This window comes from Kogia breviceps, chromosome 9 (genome assembly GCF_026419965.1).
Source record: "Kogia breviceps isolate mKogBre1 chromosome 9, mKogBre1 haplotype 1, whole genome shotgun sequence".
Lineage (NCBI taxonomy): Eukaryota > Metazoa > Chordata > Mammalia > Artiodactyla > Physeteridae > Kogia > Kogia breviceps.
Genome location: NC_081318.1, coordinates 17,342,184 through 17,361,590, shown reverse-complemented (window position 1 = coordinate 17,361,590; position 19,407 = coordinate 17,342,184). Strand labels below are relative to the sequence as shown.

The 19,407-nt window shown below is 41.5% G+C and overlaps 1 protein-coding gene across 1 annotated transcript in view; it reads right to left on the bottom strand.

The window, feature by feature from the left end:
- Positions 1-12,681: 12,681 nt before the first annotated feature.
- MTPN (myotrophin) overlaps positions 12,682-19,407 on the bottom strand; it is a 64,176-nt gene continuing 57,450 nt past the window's right edge. Inside the window, exon 4 of the mRNA XM_059073855.2 lies at positions 12,682-15,920. Within this exon, the coding sequence (XP_058929838.1) occupies positions 15,834-15,920 (87 nt within the window). The 3' untranslated portion in view covers positions 12,682-15,833. The remainder of the gene's footprint in view (positions 15,921-19,407) is intronic.

Below are 19,407 nucleotides of genomic sequence, written 5' to 3'. Positions count from 1 at the left end.
TTCTCCTGAGTCTCGCTCTGGTAAGTTGTGACTCCTGTATTCACGCATCTGTTTCTCTAATCGTAAGGGCAGTGGTTTGCCCTGTGTCTCCCGCTCTTGTACCGATGCAAGAAGTATTGCTGATTTTTTTTCAGTCTGTTCAGCGTTCGACTTGCTGTTAGGATTGCTGACTTAAAAAATATTCACAACCTAAATGTTGAGAGTTAATGTTTCATTCGGTGGGAATTTTTTGGGCTTCAAGCCTGGGAGGCGGCATCTCAGTAACCCTGAGAAAACTTCTCCGGGGAGGCGAGCGGGGAGCCAGGTTATAGAGAAGTTTTGCAACAAAGGGCGGGTAGTCTGACCGTCAAAAGATGATTGTTAATTAAAGAAAACCGGATATCTCAAGTTAAGGAATTTCTGCTTTTCTATGTATGGGAAGATGTAAGAGTCTAGGCTCACTGAAATCATACCTTTGACGTGCACCTCCGCTCTCTGGGGCCAGTATCCCTGTGTGTTCACATCCTGAGTTTCCTCAGGGCTCACTGGCTCCCGTTGGAGGGCAGCAATCACTGATGACCGTGACATCCTTTGTTTGCTGATATGTCAGGTAATATTCCATTTCTCAGAACGGAGTGGTGACTGCTAAGCTCCTTACATATGGACCTGGAAACTGGAAGCTCCCCTCTTTCTTCTTTGGCTTCTAATTACTTTCCACGGTTGGGTTCCCCACACTGTACCTCTTCTCTCGCGTCCTAACCCTCTACACAGCCAGTGGATGATCAGAGGATTTGTATCCTGAGGGCGCGGCCCCGGAAATAGCTATCTCGCTGTCAGAGAGGCTCATTCACATGCTTTGGAGAATGTGGGTGGAAGGAGGGCAACGGTAGGCTGTCAGAGTTGGAACAGCAGTAATGTTCCTTTGGGCGCCTTCCCTTGCTCTGACCCGCAGAGTCCCATGGTGGTCTCTGCAGGCTCTCTGGGTGTAGCATCTTGGAGGTCTGGACAACTTCCTTGCTGAGCAAAGGTCTCCCGCCTGCAAAGGCTTGGGCTGTTTGAAAGCCCACTGCACAGCTCTGTCACCTGAAGATTTGTGACAGCACGTTAGTCTGCCTGACTCTGTTGGAAGGAGTTGGCACTTTGAACTATCCAGCACCGCTATGAATAGGAGAGGACAGGAACTCCCCCACTTGGCATGTGTAGTGGCAAATCATGTCTTGGAAAGCTTTCAAGATTCTCAGCACTGGCAAAATCCGGGGGAAAAGGGGATCAGTCAACTATCATTTATTTATGCTTTCAAAGGGCTCTGGAAACCCAAGTAACAATGGGGTAGAAGAACAAGCCCTATCATGTATTATTAAACACGAAGTCTGATAACAGGGAGGAAGACTCCCCTCTAGGATGGGTCGTGGGGGACTAATAAGGCTCCCTGAGGCTCCGGGCTGGGGCCCTTCTAGTGACTTCTTAGGCTACTGGAGAAAGAGAATGGCATTTCCCCCTCTTCAGCCACTTTTGTCTGAAGAACTTTAAGGTGTTTCATTAGTAATTTCTTTAAAAGGAGGTAGATACTGCTTTCCTTGGGATGGACCCAGAACAGATATACCTGGAGGCTGGATTTTTAAAATGAATTAAGGAAAATATTTATTGAAAGTTTATGAAATGCTAGACATGGTGTGAGGCTTTGGGACACAAAGATTAACACAATGGTCTCCAGCATGTTGCTCACAGCCTACCTGGGTATCCCAGGTCAAGGGCAAAGCATGTGTAAAGGCTACTAGATCAATTGATCGGTGAGTACTTTTAGAGTATCTGTATGCTCAGGGGAGGTAAAGAACATTTCATAGCCCATTTCTCCAGGTGCTTCTGAATTGCTAGGGAAAACAGAATGAAATCTACTTGGTAGAGTAAAAGGATTCTTTAGCGGGATCATGGCCATCAGGACTTTGAAGAAGGGAGAAGTCAGTGCAGATTGGAGTTTAGAAAAGGTGAGGAAGAAATAGTGGGAGATACATTTGTAAAGGGAGGATGATGTGGGAAAGGGCCTCAGGAGCCAGGCCAAAGAATCGCACTTGATATAATGAAGGAATAGGAAGCCACTGAAGGTTTTAGGAGGGAAGGGGGTTGTGTGAGTCTCCTGGGGCTGCTGTCACAAAGCAGAACAAACTGGTTCACTTAACACAACAGAAATTTCTTGTCTCACAGTTCTGGCGGCCAGGAATCAAGGTGTCAGCAGGGGCCATGCTCCCTCCGAGACTCTGAGTAGACTCCTTCCTCGTCCCTTCCTAGCTTCACGTGGCGGCCGTCCATCCTGGGCCTGTGGCCGCCTCACTCCAATCTCTGCCTCCATCTTCAAGTGGTGTCCTCCCCTCATAGCTAAGCATCTTGTAAGGGCACCAGTCATATTGCATTAAGGGAACATCCTACTCCAGCATGACCTCATCTTAATTACATCTGCAACACTTTTGCCCAAGAAAGTCATATTCTGAGGTACTGGGGCTTAGGACGTCAGCATTTACCTTTTTGGGGAACACAGTTCAACCCAGAAGAGGGATGAATTGGTAGAAGTGAGTTAATGATGAAGTTAGTCTAAATGTAGTGTGTTAATTGATTGGAGAGGGAGGGCCTTTCTGCCGGGGGTTGTGACAGTATCCGGACCTTCAAGGGGAGGGGGCAGGGGCACTAATGTGAATGGAGAGTTAAGCTTGGCCATGGAGGGTTTTTAGGGAAGAAATGACTACAAGAGAAGCTGAAACTAAGGGTGTGTAATCAAGTAAATTGGATGAGGTTTTGAATCTACACGATTAAAAAAAATGATATTGTGATATATATTCAATCAATTGATTTTCATAAATGTATTTAGCAGGAATGAAATGTTTTCTTTTTGTGGGTGGCTGGGCAGTGAGGATCATAGGTTTAGTTGTGGACGTAGAAAGTACTTGGAGGTCAGGGTCCAGAGCCTGGGTGAGATTTCATGAAAGATGTGGATTTGCGAGTCATTCTCCTGGTGAGGGCACTCCTGGAGCTCTTAAGTTTTTGTCTATACCCCTGAGCTGGCTTTGGGGTTGCTGTTTCTTGTTTTGATATTAAACATCTGTGGAAGGAACTCTTCTGGTTGTGTACAGCTTCTCTCTGCAACAGGGTGGAGTGTCCTGGCATAACAAATGAATGCTAGGTACCTCGGGTTGATGGTGTGCGCTGGGCTTTTTGTGGAGATGTCTCCCTGAGAATGAGATGAGATGTTAGGAGTTAGGACGCAGAAGGGCTCTATCAGGTGGGCCTGAAACTCTTATTTGCAGGGTATTCTTGTTCATGCCTCCAAGCTCCCGGAACCCTCCCTGTTGGGATTAGAAACAGGATGTTTTCAGATCTCCTAAAACCTCACACAACTGCTTTCTCAGAATACATTGTCTGTCTTTAAACGTCTTGAATCATTTCATAACCATCTTGTGCTGCAAAACTGGCGTCCTATCAGGGCTCTCAGTGCCGCCTTCTTGCCTGATCACCCACACGTTTGACTTCATTAGTCAATCCAGTTTAAATCTGGAGGTACTGCTCATCAGCTGTGTACGTTAGTCGTTGGAGGCCTGGGGGGTCTTTTTCTTTTCTTTTTTAAAAAATTATTTTATTTATTTATATTTGGCTGCGTTGCTGCGCATGGGCTTTCTCTAGTTGCGGAGAGCGGGGCCTACACTTCGTTGCGGTGCGTAGGCTTCTCATTGCGGTGGCTTCTCTTGCTGCGGAGCACGGGCTCTAGGCGCACGGGCTTGAGTAGTTGTGGCTCGCGGGCTCTAGAGCACAGGCTCAGTAATTGCGGTGCATGGGCTTAGTTGCTCCACAACATGTGGGATCTTCCCGGACCAGGGCTTGAACCCGTGTCCCCTGCATTGGCAGAAGGATTCTTAAGCACTGCACCACCAGGGAAGCGCCAGCCTGGGTGGTCTTAATGGATCCTTGTTAGACCCATTAAGCATCATCAAGGGAGGAAGCAGGATTGGGCAATGAGGACCTCTTAATTCAGTTTTGGTTGGATGGATTTACTTATGGACACAAGGAACTTGGTGTGTCATTGGTGTGAGAATTGTGTCTGAGCTCCTGGTAATCACATTTCAGCTCAGCCGGGTGTGAGCTCCTGGACAAGTTTATCTAGGATGCAAGTTCATCTGTATGTTAAGTCTCAACCTGTGCAGGAAAGGACAAAACACAGTGTGAGCAAAGGAAGTGTTTCTCCATGGGGGTCTGCTTGAGTTCATCCTCCTATACCTGGAATCTGCTTCTCTTTGACATGTTAGCCAATAGGCTTGTGAAAGCACATTTTTTCCTTCTTAACAAGAAGACAACAACATCAAAGAGAAAGACTGGGGCCAAAAGTATGGATGTGATTTTTGTTAAAAAAAAAGATTGTCAAGTTAATTCGTGACATGGCAAAGCTCCAAATATAATTCTTTCCTAAAATATGTCAGGAAGCACAAGGTAGTATAACTCAAATAACTGTGGCAGGAAAAAAAATCATAATAAAGATATTTTCCCTTTGTTCAACACTCCACAATTTAGGAGGCATGTGAAGTCACTCTTCTAATAGTGAATATCTCAGAAAAAAGGAAATTTAATCAAATGAAAATGTTCTGGGCAGCAGTTTTAGATTTTTAAAAAATCCCTGATATTTAATCTGTAGGACCTTTTAATTTATGTATATATTTTATTGAAGTATAGTTAAATACTATAGTTAATTTTTAATGTTTTAATTTCTGCTGTATAGCAAAGTGATTCTTATACCTACATTCTTTTTTTTATATTCTTTTCCATTATGGTTGATCGTAGGATACTGAATATAGTTCTCTGTGCTATACGGTAGGACCTTGTTGTTTATTCCGTATATAATAGCTTACAACTGCGAAGGCCAACCTCCCACGCCACCCCTCCCCCCACCCCCTCCTCCTTGGCCACTACAAGTCTGTTCTCTATAAGACCTCCTTTTAAAACACACACCTTTAATCTTAAATGAGGGAGTTTAATTTTTTAAAATAGAATCCACTGGGTCACACAACCAAAATATACGCAGTTGGTTTGCTTATCCTCAGGAAGAATTCCCTTTTTTGTTCCACGTCATCAAACCTCAGCCATACCTCCTGGGTGAGTGGTTCGCGGTTGTCTGTGGCGACTGGGTGGCAGATGTCCAGGTTTTAACTGGGGTTTGTGTTGATTCTTATCATCATGAAAAGAATTGCTGATAATGACATGAAACAAGATTTAAGCCCATAGCTACCGAAATGAGATGAACACAGGATTTATGTAATGGTTCATTCAAAATGAAAAGGGGGTAAGAAAAAGATGACAAGCAACTCTCTAGCACTTTGTGCTTAGTGTGAGGAGTAGATATTAGAAAGCACATCCTCCTTGAGGTGACAAAGCCTGGGGACCTCGTTCCTATTTTGTAAAGCAAGCCAAGCGCTGGTCGACCTCTCCCTGGACTTGGAAGCATTAGTAGCTCCCTACGGAGAGCGCTAAGCTTCTGTCTCCTGCGTGGTCCCATTAGGGCAATCTAGTTAGAGAGCTTGGGCAGGGCCCTGCTGCTGCTGCTGCTTGATCAGTGAGCACACACAGCGCAGAGATGGCCTTGGAGAACTGCTGCCCTGCCTGCCCTGCAGGCAGGATCATTAGTGGGGTGCCAGGCGATCCCCCCACCGAGGGCCTGCTCAACGTCTTGTCTGGTCTCAGCGCTGCTGCCATCCGCCACCTCCCTCCCATGTCTTAGCCTGCATCAATGTTACCCGACACAATAAACCGAAATGTGGAAAAAAATCTAACCACGTGGAGCTTTACTTACCTGAGGCCAAAACATTTCCCTCGAAGGTATAAACACCTTGAACGTCAGAAGCCAGTAAGACGTAGGCGAGCCAGGAGGTCCTCCAGCACCCTACGGTGTGTACCCTAGCCCAGCTTGTCCACTTCTTCCAGCATATGTCAGCATCTGTACTGGTTTTATTTAGGGAGTAGCTATTGTCTTTTCTCTCCTCCTAGGATGTAAGCCCTATCTGGGCAGGAGTCATGTCCGTAGTGTTGACTGTTACGGCTACAGTGCCCACAACAGGGCCTGACATATATAGATCTGCAATAAGTATTTGTTGAATGAACCAGTGAACTCACAATTTAGAGAACTGACCATCCTCACTACCTCCCTTTTTGCCCCTGTAACCCAAGGCATTTTTAGCTTTCTGGAGCCGCTGTGGCTGGTTTGGGTCTTAGGAAGGCTGCTTTGAAACGATTCCACAGGTCTTGACTGAGAGAGAGTGCTGGGAAGTGATAAACAAGGGAACCTTTTGCTGCTGTTGCCATTCTGGATGCAGCTCTCATGCCCACACCCTGCTGGCCATGGTTGAGGGGCCCCTTGCCTTCATGTCTGGCAGGAAGTTCAGCACTGGCTCACCTGGCAGTTAGCGTGGGAATCACAGACGCGAGTCTTAGCCCTTGTGGCTCTTCTTTATTCCATGCCGTGCTGCCCCCTTTTCCCACCCACTCCCCATACTGTTTAAGCTGTTCCTTTGCCGTAAAGCCACTAGCTTGGCACGGGGGTTTGGCTCATACCAGCAAATCCCCGTTAGCCTCTGACTCTTCCAAGAGGCAAAAGGAAAAACCTACCAGGATGCGAGAGACACTTCGGGCAGATAGAAAGGGATAAAAAGGACTCTGTAGAAACACAAGAGTTTGTTATTTATAGCACTTAACCTTTCCTAGACAGAAAGCCAAAGGCTTTTGCTTTTAACCTGTTTTTCTTTTCTTCAAGAGTCTGAAAGAAAAGGAAATCCTGGGCCCTTAATTGTATTTGTATCTCGCAGGCGTGTATATTTAAAAAATTCACTTTCTTTTTAATTAGACATGTCTTCTTGCCCCCAGGTAATGCTCCTGATCCCTCATCAGTAGATTTCCTTCATCTAGGGTGTTGTATCAGTTGTCTCTTGCTGCATAAAAACACCCCAAAACCTAGTGGCTTAAAACAACCACTGTATATTTGTCCACGATTCTGCAGTTTGAGCTGGGTTCAGCTGGTGGTTCTTCGGATCTCACCTGGGGTCACTTGTGGCTGCAGTTATCCGGGGGCTCAGCCGGTGTTGGATAGTCCAAGATGGCTTCACGCACCTGTCAGGCGGGTAGCTGGGACTGTGGACTGGGACACCTCCGTTCTTCATGGGGTCTCTCCTGAGGTAGAACTCTGGACTTCTTTTCATGCTGAGACCTAAGGGGGCATGCCCCAACACGGAAGCACCTGTTCATGCTTCTGCTGGCTTCATGTTTGCCGTCCCATTTGGCCCTGGTAGGTCACATGGCCAAGCCCAAGAGTCAGTTTGGGAAGGGTTTGCACAAGCGCCTGGATACCCAGGCATGCTTCACTGGGGATCATTACTGTAACAATCTACCCTAGGTATGAAGAGAGGTGCATTACTTATAGGCTTGGCTTTTAATTTGCTTCAATTAACAGGTTACATTCTCCCATGACTTGCTAATCACTCTCTAATTAGGTCCTGGCCAATCCTACAGAGTTTTCCTCAACCTATCCCAACTAAACATCTATATCAGGAGTTGGCAAGCTTTCTCTGTGAAGGGCCAGAGAGTAAATATTTTAGGCTTTGTGAGCCATAAAGTCTCTGTTGCAACTACTCACCTCTGCTAATGAAGTGTAGAAGTAGCCATAGATCATATGTAAGAGAATGGGTATAAGCTGTGTTCCAATAAAACTTTATTTATAAAAAACAGGTGGTAGGGCAGGTTAGAGCTGTGGGCCATAGTTTGCTGATTCTTGATCTATATCATAATAATTCTAGACTGCCAAAAAAGTATATTATATTCAAGTATTTCTATTTCTCAAACTGAAAATTAAATTTCATCTCTGCAAAATTTGATTTCATCATAAGTAATTGATCAAGGCATGTTACATGATATTTTTCATCTAATTGCTTAAAATCATAAACTCATAAAATTTTTGCTAAGTATCTTTTTAAGAACTTGGAAAACACTGCGTTTACCGAATAAAATGTCCTAGCTTGGTTCAGTGAGAGTTGGAGAGGCAATATAAGGTGCAGAGAGCACAAACTTTAGAGTCAGACTGAGTTTAAATCCACACTACCACTAACTGGCTGTGTGACCATATGCAAGTTACCTGACTTCTCTGAGCTTTAGTTTTCTCATGTGAAAATAGATAACAATAGTCCTACCTCATAGGGTTTTTATGAAGATTAAATGAGTCAGTTCACATGAAATACTTAGCATGATGCCCAGACCACAATAGATGATCAGTTAAAATGATGAAACAAACATCAAAGTGTCATAAAACTCTAACTCCCTTAAATAGTAATTTTTGATAAGCTTGGGTATATGATAGGGTTTCCAGGTTCATAGTGTTACAGTTTAATTGCAATTTGTTAGAACTAATAGGCAATTTCAGGAAAGTCAAAGGACACGAAAATCAACCTACAAAAACGAGTTGCATTTCTATACACAAACAACTATCCAGGAAGGAAATAAGGGGAATTCCATGGTGGTCCAGTGGTTAGGAATCTGTACTCTCACTGCTGAAGGCCCAGGTTCAATCCCGAGTCAGGGAACTGGATCCCACAAGCCACATGGGCGGCCACAAACAAACCAAAAGGAAATTAAGAAAACAATTACATTTACAATAGTGTAAAAAAAGAATATAATACTTAGGAATAAAATGAACCAAAATGGTGATAGACTTGTACACTAAAACCTACAAAACACTGACAAAAGAAATAAAGACAGATGGAACGATGTCCCGTGTTCATGGATAGGAAGAATTAATATTGTTAAAACATCCGTATCTACCAAAGTGATCTATAGATTCAGTGTAATCCTTATCAAAACCCCAATGACATTTTTACAGGAATAGAAAAACGATCTTAAAAATTCATTTGGAACCATAAGAGACCCTGAATAGCCAAAGCAATTCTGAGCAAGAAGAACAAAGCTGAAATGCTCCCTCATTTTAAAACATATTACAAAACTACTGTAATCAAAAACAGTATAGTACTAGCATAAAAACAGACAGACTACGAAACAGAATAAAAGAGACCAGAAATAAACCCTGGCATATACGTATGGTCAACTAATATTTGACAAGGGAGCCAAGAAGACTCAATGGGGAAAAGATAGTCTCTTCAATAAATGGTGTTGGGAAAACTGGATATCCACATGTAAAAGAATAAAATTGGATTCTTATCTCACACCATATATAAAAATCAACTCAAAATGGATTAAAGACTTAAACACAAACCCCGAAACAATAAGACTCTTAGAAAACTTAGGGAAAAAGCTTCTGACATTGAACTGTACAATGATTTCTTTGATATGGCATCAAAAGCACAGGCAACAAAAGCAAAACAAGACAAGTGGGACTACATCAAACTAAAAAGCTTCTGCACAGCAAAAGAAACCATCAACAAAATGAAAAGGCAACCTATGCAATAGGAGAAAATATTTGCAGACCATATATCTGACAAGGGGTTAATATTCAAATATATAAGGAAAACTTATAACTCAATAGCAAAAAAAAATCCCCTTGATTTTTTTTGATTAAAAGATGGGCAAAGGACCTGAATAGATGTTTCTCCAAAGAAGACATACAAATGGCCAACAGGTGTATGAAAAGCTCAATGTCACTAATCATCAGGGAAATGCAAATCAAAAGCATGAGATACCACCTCACGCCTGTTAGGATGGCTATCATCAAAACAAAAACTCACAAAGGACAAATGTTGGCAAGGATGTTGAGAAAAGGGAACACCTGTACTTTGTTTGTGGGAATGTAAATTGGTGCAGCTACTATGGAAAACAATATGGAGGTTCCTCAAAATATTCAAAATAGAATTGCCATTTGATCCAGTGATCCCTTTTCTGGGTATATATCCAACAGAAGTGAAATCTAGATCTCAAAGAGATAGTTGAACGCACTCCCACGTTCCTTGCAGCATTATTCACGATCACCAAGGCACGGAAACAAATGTCCGTTGATATACAAGGTGTAATATTATTTAGCCTTGGAAAAAGAAGGGAATTCTGCCATCTGCAACAACATAGATGGACCTTGAGGGCATTCTGCTAAGTGAAATAAGCCAGAGAAAGAAGTTATGTGTGGAATTTAGAATAGTCAAACTCATAGAAGCAGAGACAGGATGGGGATTGCCAAGGGCTGGGGGAGGGGAACATGGGGAGGTGTTGGTTAAAGGTTACCAAGTTTCAGTTATGCAAAATAAGTTCTGGAGATCTATTGCTAGAAGGAAAAAAAAAAAAGGGCACCAGGGATGCAGAGCCTCTGAGTTTTCTGCAAGGGAGTAGGTATGAGCATTGGTTTTGGATATATGGGTGAGAACAGCTTTTACTCTTCATTTAATTTGAAGGAATGTGGGCTCTAAAATCAGACAGAACTAAATTGTACCATTCATGAGCTGTTTACTGCAAGTTTTTAACCTTAGTCTTTTTTTTTTCAACGTACGATTATTATGAAAATTGAATAATGTAATGTGGTGAAAAGTTCTCAGCACAACTAAGTGTAATACAATAACTATTTTAAAAAATTTAGTAGTAAAATTAGTATAAATTATATCTGAGTACTTTCAAGCCTACTGAAATTTGACTAGCAAATCACCAGCAGTGGCACATAGCTAGACTTGGTGGCCTGCCACAGGGGACGGGATGTGCATAAACACATGGGACATTACTAGATATCCGGAGAAGGATATACAGACACATCCTCAGATTTGTTAGTAAAACTTCAGTAAAACAGTTTCTTTAAAAAAAAAAAATTATCTAGTAGTATCTTCAATATCAGCATCCAGTTGCTAGGAATTGTCTATGCATTATTTTCCTTTGTGTGATAAGATGCTGTGGCCTATCAATGTTGCCAGACATGTGACCCATCATTCTATCCAAATGGTGTAAGACTACCCTTGTTGCTGCAGCTGCTGAATGCATAGAAGTTGCTGGGGTGACCAGACAGTCCTTTGTGTTGCTACTCTATTTACAGCTGTGCTTTAGTATATGCCACAAATAGCTCAGTGACCTGCATTTGACCCCATGGTCAGCGTTTCCTCAGTGAATCTTTGTGACTGTGATATTTGTCTCTATTTCATTGATCTGGGTTTGCAATTTCAGTAGTACTTTTGAGGCTGCTTGGCCAATATTTGAGTACCGGGACACTTAGGTGTAGCCCCCTTGTCCCCAAAGCCAGTAATCCTGTAGCCAGGATTTACTAAAACAGAGCTTACCTCGCATTTGACCGTATAATGGTTTGACATTAGTTCAGAACAAATACAATGAATGTCTGCTACGTATCAGGTGCCATTAAAGCTGCTGATAAATTCTGTTTTCAATCAGTAATTACATTTCAATGATAGTAAAAGCCTTGAAGAAAGATATCCTATGGCTGATGTGTGATGATCCGGTTAATGTCTGGGGAAGATGGTACATTTAAAACAGGAAATGGTTCGCTGGCACAAAGGTGGCTGTTTCCGAGCCAGTGGTGCACCCACTGCAGTGGAGAATCCACGTTCAAGGCACTAATGCCAGCCCAGGGAAGCAGAGTTGAAAGCAGCAACTGGTCTCTCAGAGGGCTCTCCTGCTGCAGGACTAGCTAGGCAGACGCCCACAGGGGCACAGCTAAGTGATTAGAGCCCTGCCAGTGACCCCACAGTGTGTGCTCAGCATGAAATAAGGAGATTCATGCCATTATCTCCCCAACGTCCTTGCATGCTGCCCTCACTCCTCTTTGGAATTCAAAGGAAGGACTTGGGCAAGGCTCAAGCCTCAGCAATTCAGCTATGGGGGCTATGGAAATACTGTCCATGGCAATTGATGGGACATCCTTCAGGGAAAAATCCATAATAACGAAGGGTCATTCTTACCAGTGTTACATTCTTGGAGCCACTGTTATATCTTAACCCGACTTCTTTTGCCCAGAACGTAGCTTTGAAGCTCATCTTAAGATTTTCTTGGGTGTCCAGAGTTTTGCTGTCTCATGTGTTACAGCTTCCATTTACTCTCTAGAAAGCCACCCTTGATGACATCCTACTTAGAAGCCATTTGACTATTTCGTTTTCTCTTAATTGTCTCGTACAAATTTGCGTGCATCAGAATCACCTGGAGGCCTTATTACAACACGGATTGCTGGGCTCGGTCCAGGCTGGGCATTTCTATCAAGTTCCCTGGTCATGGTTGCTCATCTAGAGACCACATTTTGAGAATCGCTGGTCTTAACAGGCAGAGGAAAAAAAAAAAAAATCTAACAGTCTGATACACCGTGCTATGTGAAAGTTCTGCGATAGCTTAAATGAGCACATGAAAGGATTAAAGAGGTTTACTGTGACCCCGTTTTCTTTAACACCTATTAAGATCCTGACACTCTAGCATTTCCTAGCTACAGCTTGCTCCTAGTAACTACTCTTTATTACAGGCAAACAATTTGTATCAGGAAACTGCAAGAAGAACAAAACCTCTAGATGAGATAAGTAATATGGTTTATTTCTCTTAAATCTTTCCTATGTCCTATTTTCTTTCCACGTATTCTTTTCCGGAAGTGGGATAGAGGGGGAAAATTCAGATTAATTAAAAGTTTGAGTCAAAGCACCGATACAGTTGTAGAGAAGACTGGAGGAGGAAGGCGATAGTAACGGAGTGAGGGAAACGCTGACACTTGGCTGTAGCACAATTCAAGTTTATTCCATTTGTTCTTGCAACACAAAACTTCAACACAGTATTATTTAGCATTCTGATGTACATGAACTAGGATAATATGAGAAACCCAATTGTGTCAAACGCATTACATTGTGGAAAAAATGAACTCAAATATATCAAAATGCACAAAGCACTAGTCTTCCTCCATTACTGCTTAGAAAGATATGATTGTTTCTCCATTTACAAAATAGAATCAGGACAATTTAAATTTTCTAAAATTTTGCATGCAAAACACTGCAGTTACTTATGCAGGAGGGCACTCTCACCAGCTTCTTCTATACACAATCGAGTATACAGTATTGCATGGAAGAAAACAGCAGCTCAGTTGAAGATTTAGGGGAAAAAAATCAAATAGGTACATATAGATTTGAAATCCATTATTTGGGGGAAAGAAATCAATAAATGAAGGGCCTACTTGCTGGCAGCTTCCACTCACTGCACCCACCTACCTCTCCTTCATGCCCCACTGGGTTTAGAAGGTGAGCTGTGAACTACTGCATCGATTCTGGTGCTGTAGCTCAACTGTAAGTCTACAGATACCAGTCTGAAGCTGCAAGGGGGAATCTGTTAGTATACTAATGTAGACAGGTAAACCACCTGTTTTCACTTGATACAGTGCATACGATATGACTGACTTAATACAAAACTACAGAACATGCAAGATTTTTTCTGAGATGTTAAATATTACTTCAGTGGAGAACAAAACTTACTTATTAACCTTTTACTAATGCATGTAGTACCAAAAAGCAGACAAGGTTTTACCTTCCTTTAGTCAAAATATGAACATTAACTGTTGTGAATTTCTCTGCCAAGTGGTTCAGAAATACATTATAAATAACCTAGTTTAAAAAAAAAGAAACTGTAAACCATCTTGGTCAGTCTATATGTTTATCTGTTATTTTCTCAAGCAACTGCTTCATAATTATGGGGTTTACAAAATGGCTGAGAAAGAGGAGGGAAGGCAAAGTAGCCTCTACTGCATTACAAGGAACATGAGGATAAACTGTACAAAGAATCACATGGTCTCTAGACCAGGTGACTGTGAAAGCAGACCAGGTTTAGGAATGACAGGACAATGCACTCTCTGCAGCAGCCAACTACAAAAAACACTTTGAGAGTAAAGGTAAAACTGCGTAGAGAGTAAAATCGAAGCCTTTTAAACAGCAGTATGCCAAGAAGTGGAAACAAAGATATCAAAACATCTTGTCACTACGCTGACAGTTACAGTCTGATAGAGTGCCCTCCATCTTCAATGAGGATAGCTCTGTGTTTCAGTTCAGTGATGTTATGAAGTACTGATTACTGACTTTTAATCAAACTCTAATAGGCTGCATTAAGACAGCAGAATTAGCCAAATGTATCAAAGTATTTAAACCAGCATTTTGTGATTGTTTTCTTGGATGCAGGAAAATTACAGGGTTAGGCTAGTTTTAAGTGAAAAAGCCACAGGATAAAAAGGGTTCATGGGGAAAAATACACACACACAAACCCACACACCAACCAACCAACCAGCAAGTGGTCGATAAGACTTGTTGGCCAGGCTGACTGTTCTTGGTACTAGTTTAACCCTGCTGTAGAATGCTATATTGCCTTAAAAAATCATCATTAATTCTTTGTTATCCACAATCTGAATACAAGTCCCTCACCCACCCTCCCCCCATTTAAAAATTTGAGGTACATTCAATTATTGCGTGACATGGCTAAGGAAAGACCCTTATATTTTTAGTAAGCTTATATGGATGGCAAGTCAAAGGAATCAATATTTTCTACACAGGGCAGCAAATTTAAGGGTATATGTTTTAATTAGCTGCACTGCTCATGAAATAAACATTAGAAAATGTGTCTAAATATTTTCTGCAGGTCCTAAGAACACCATTTTAGGGCATTGTATTTTAAGAACACAGAATACAATTTGAAGTTCTCACATTTTATGCAATGCATAATATAGAAAAGAAAAAAAATATATTATGCAGGTGGGTTGGCATACATTCAGCAGAAGCCTATCAACACCTCAGGGAAACTTGGTAACACGCGTATTTTTAAGGGATGGGGTTAAATTTGTCCAAACAGTAAATCTCACCCCAGTGATAGCTTTGGTGCAATAAGTAATCAGCATCCAAGATGGGTCTGAGAGAGGCATTCCAAAGAATGTTCCTTGATTCTCCAAACATAACTGAGGCCAATCCATTCAAATAGCAAATGAAGAAAATCCATAGGTACTAAGACAACTGTTCTCTCTTTATGATACTAACAGGCTTATGGCTATGATTCTATTTTTAAATCCCCTTTTACTACCAACAGGAGTTTGAAAGTGTTTTCAATGTTCTATAAATGTCTGAATCTAGAGGAAAAAAAATATGCATACTGGAATGATTTCTCCTTTAGACTTCCAGAATTTGAGATTTTATAAATAAAACTAGTCAGTTGTATCTAAAGATACATGAAATCCATGTGAAGGGGGAGGAAATCCAAAGTTCCGCCGCCAGCAGTTGAGGAGTGTGCCCCTCCTCGCCTTAACTGAGCTTTCACATAAAGCTGGAAGTCACCGCGGGAAGATTTGGTCACCAACCACAGGCAGCGGCGCTCTTAACTATGCCGGGAGATCCCCACTAGAGTGAATCTTAAGGCAGAAGGCTAGAGCTAATTGCTTATCTCAGCACCCTAAGTTACGTCACAGCAGCCACTACTGCTCGCACAGATGGGGCTACCGAATGTATAGTTGGCCTTCGTAGAGTCAGACCCTCAACACAATCTAATTAATAAATTAGCTAGGGAGCTGAAAAGGTCAAACGTTAATGGTATATTTTGTCTTTGCTCTCCCATGGGTATAAGCTGTGTTTTTCGTTTGCTTGTTTGTTGTTTTGTTTTCTTACTGGAAGTGGAAAAGAGGCTGACCTGATCAGGAATCCTAGTAAAAGCCTGATCTTGTTGTTCTCCTCTCCTCCCAAACGCTGTTTTTTTCTGGTAGTCTGATTTGTTATGAATTTCTCTCTCCCCTCACCCCTCTAGAAGTATTTTAGCTGAAGAAGCTGGCAGATAGAGAGTGACAGACAGACAGGCAGCAGTGTGAGGCCACAGGGGAGTCATTCTTCCAGAGCTGTTAGCCCATCCGTCCATCACTGAAGAAGGGCTTTGATTGCCTGGTTGTCAGTGGCTTCAAAGGCAGTCAGTCCATCTGGACCTTTCACAGTCTTATCAGCACCCTGGAAAAGAGGAAAGAGCCTTTATCATTAAACGAGGCCCACAACCAAGAGAAGAGAATGAAAGCCAGGTCGCTTGGCAAAGGCAAAACTCCTTTACTACCGGAGTCCATTCCATTGAAGGAAAAGCCCCGAACAGCTGGCAAGGTTAGAGATTAAGCTGTAAAAAAAACACCAGATTATTTTTCAGGCACTAGAAATGTAAACTAGAAACACAACTTGCCAATAACACAGGCAATGACTGACTGTTATTTATACTATATTTACTCAATTAAGCTTTAAAAAAGAGATCCCGATGTAGTAGAAAACAGGGAGGGTTGGGAAGGAAATCACTTTTGCTAAAGGAACTATTACTGTGACAAAATTATCTTTTTCTTCTTCTTTGCAACACTTTTTGGAGAGTGTGTAAGTAATACACACATATTTGTGAAATCTAGAACTTACAAACCTTTTATTTTAGACAAATTCCTAAAGAAGATGTACAATATTGGTCATTATACTTACAAAAACTCAGCAGTAAATGGCTGGGCTGTGGGCTAGGAAAGGAGGGTCCCTGCTATACTCTAGGGAAATTCTCTCCAGCTTGCTCTCAATGCTTTCGTGCAGAGTGCTGTCATGGAACATTTTACTTGCAACATGGCACTTCAGTTTCGAGAATGTGTACGCATACCTTTGTGTCTATTGTTTTTATCTGTCTTCCCTTATTAGGGTAAAAACTCAATGGGAGTAGAAATCTTGTTCATATTATCCCCTATTGTGTCCCCAGTATCTAAAAAAGTACCTAGTGCATGGTTGGGTGAATCTGCTCCCGAACCAAGTCTGAACCTCTCTAACTTCCACAGATAGCAACGCTCCACCATGGGAAGGCTCTCCGCTGGCTCCAGCCCAACCTGTATTTATTCACCAAATAACCTCTTGTGTCCTGTCCTCCTCCCATTGCCAAGCCTCACTCATTCTTCTGTTCATGAGGCCTACGGAATTGTCTAAACTTGGCATACATGGTCCTTGAAAGACAAACTCTAGTCAAATTCGCCAGTCTCCTTTCCCATTAATCTTTAAACGCCCCAATCCTCTGGAATGTCACCATTCCTCAGTGTACCAGGTGTCATGACTTTATACTTGTTGGAATATGGAATGCGTTACCCGCTTTCTGCTGGCAAATCCATTCACTCATTCAACAAATCTTCACTGAATGTTTGATGCATAGACACTGTGTGTAAGAGGCTGGAGAATCAAAGAAAAACAAGATAGAGCCTGCCAGTTCGGCTGGTGTGAGAGACAGACAAATCAACCAGTGTGACACAGTGGGATGAGAACAGCAGCGTTATGCACAGAGATGAGTGGTCTGTAAACCATAATGGGAGGTGGCAGGAGAGGGTAAGAAAGTCCTTCTGGATGAGGTAATGCTTGAGCTGAGCCTTGAGTAAGTACAAGTTGATTAGGTAAACCAGGAAGGAGATGACAGACATTCTAGCAAGTGTTAAATTATCACAAAGTCCTCCTCAATATGACTATAAAAGTCTATTTTCTCTTTTTCTAATTGAATTTAACCGCATTATGGAACACATGGAACTTACAGTTAAGTGAGAGAGAAATCTGTGAGTGAGAACTTCAGTGTGGTGAGTACTCCAACATAGGTTAAGTGACAATAATTGGGACCATTGTATCCAAAACAAATTTTAAAATTTATTTTTTATTGAATTACAATGTTGTGTTAATTACTGCTGTACAGCAAAAGTGACTCAGTTATACCCATATACAGTATATATTCTTTTCCATTATGGTTTATCACCGGATATTGACTATAGTTCCCTGTGCTCTACAGTAAGACCTTTTGTTCACCCATTCTATACATAATAGTTTACATCTGCTGATCCTACATTCCCACTCCTACCCTCTCCCGCTGCCCCCCCCACCCCACCCCGGGGCAACCACCAGTCTATTCTCTAAGTCCCTGATTCTGTTTCATAGATAGGTTCACTTGTATTATATTTTAGATTCCACATATAAATCATATGGTATTTGTCCTTCTCTATCATACTAAGTGAAGTAAGAAAATCTCTAGGTCCATCCATGTTGCTGCAAATGGCATTATTTCATTCTTTTTTATGGCCGAGTAGTATTTCATTGTATATAGGTACCACCTCTTCTTTATTCATTCATCTGTTGATGGACATTTAGGTTGTTTCCATGTCTTGGCTATTGTGAACAGTGCTGCTATGAGCACACGGGTGGCATGTGTCTTTTTGAATTAGGGTTTTGTCTGGATATATGCCCAGGAGTGGGACTGTTGGATCATATGGTAATTCTATTTTTAGCAAACCGAATTATTTCTTATTCAATACTGGTAACTGTTTTTATGACTAGCATTGTAAACTGTAATTCTGCATTAGCAAAAAGTTAAATATCATAGTGAATATCTGTTGCTTTTTAGCTGCCAGACTTCACTTCCCTTCTTTTGATAGCAGCACCCTAACTTCATTCTGGGGAATCATCTGTCCCCATTGTGTGGACTCCTAGAACTGTAACTTAAGGTGCCATGTAGTTTCCTTGCCAGGCATCAAAGCAGGACACTCACTTTTTGATTCTGAATCTTGATTAGAGAGAACAAAAGAAAGACAACAAGAAGTCAGAGCTCATTTATTTCTGTGTTATCACCCAGAAGAGACAGTTGATAAGTTCCTGCTATCTAGAGTCTTACAGCCACCATAGCTCTGGCCTCTTCTGAGCCTGGTCCTCCAGCTTTCCTATTGATTCCATGTCTAGTCCAACATCTTCAAAAATTCCTCTTCTACTTGTTAGAGTCAATATCTGCTATTTGCAACTCCCCAAATCTGATAAAAGTATTAAAAATTTTATATAAATCTTTTTTTCTAATTGTAATACAAACTAATCACAGAACTCAGAATACACACCAAAAAAAATCCCTGTAAAACTCGTAATTCTATAAGCCAAATACAACTAATGTTAACATTTTAGTGTTTCTATCTATATTCTCTTGTCCTAAATATGTAGGTGTATGTATCTCTTTTAAAAATAAATGAGTAACCATAAGAGAAATCGAGTGACTCTGTATCAGACAAAATAAACTTTAAGAAATATTACTAGAGACAGAGGGACATTTCATAATAATAAAAGGCTTAATATTCAAAATTTAAAAATAAAGCCAAGAAAAGAATTCCATTGATAATAGCATCAAAAAGAATAAAACGTTAGGAATACATTTAATGAACTCAAACCAGTTCTTCTAAAAAAGATAAACCAATTTTGTCAACGTGGAAAAGGATATTAAGAGAAAATGATTTTTTGATACTTGACGCAGTTATGAAGAACTTAAATATATTTGGCCTCACCCCTTTCCCGAGGAAACCATTTTCAGTAGTTATTAGTTCTCGTGATTATTTCCATGGCTCTAAGTACTATACTCATGCCACTATTTGAGTTATTAACTTCAGAGGTTACCTTCTGACTCCCTGCGGCACGGGTGCTG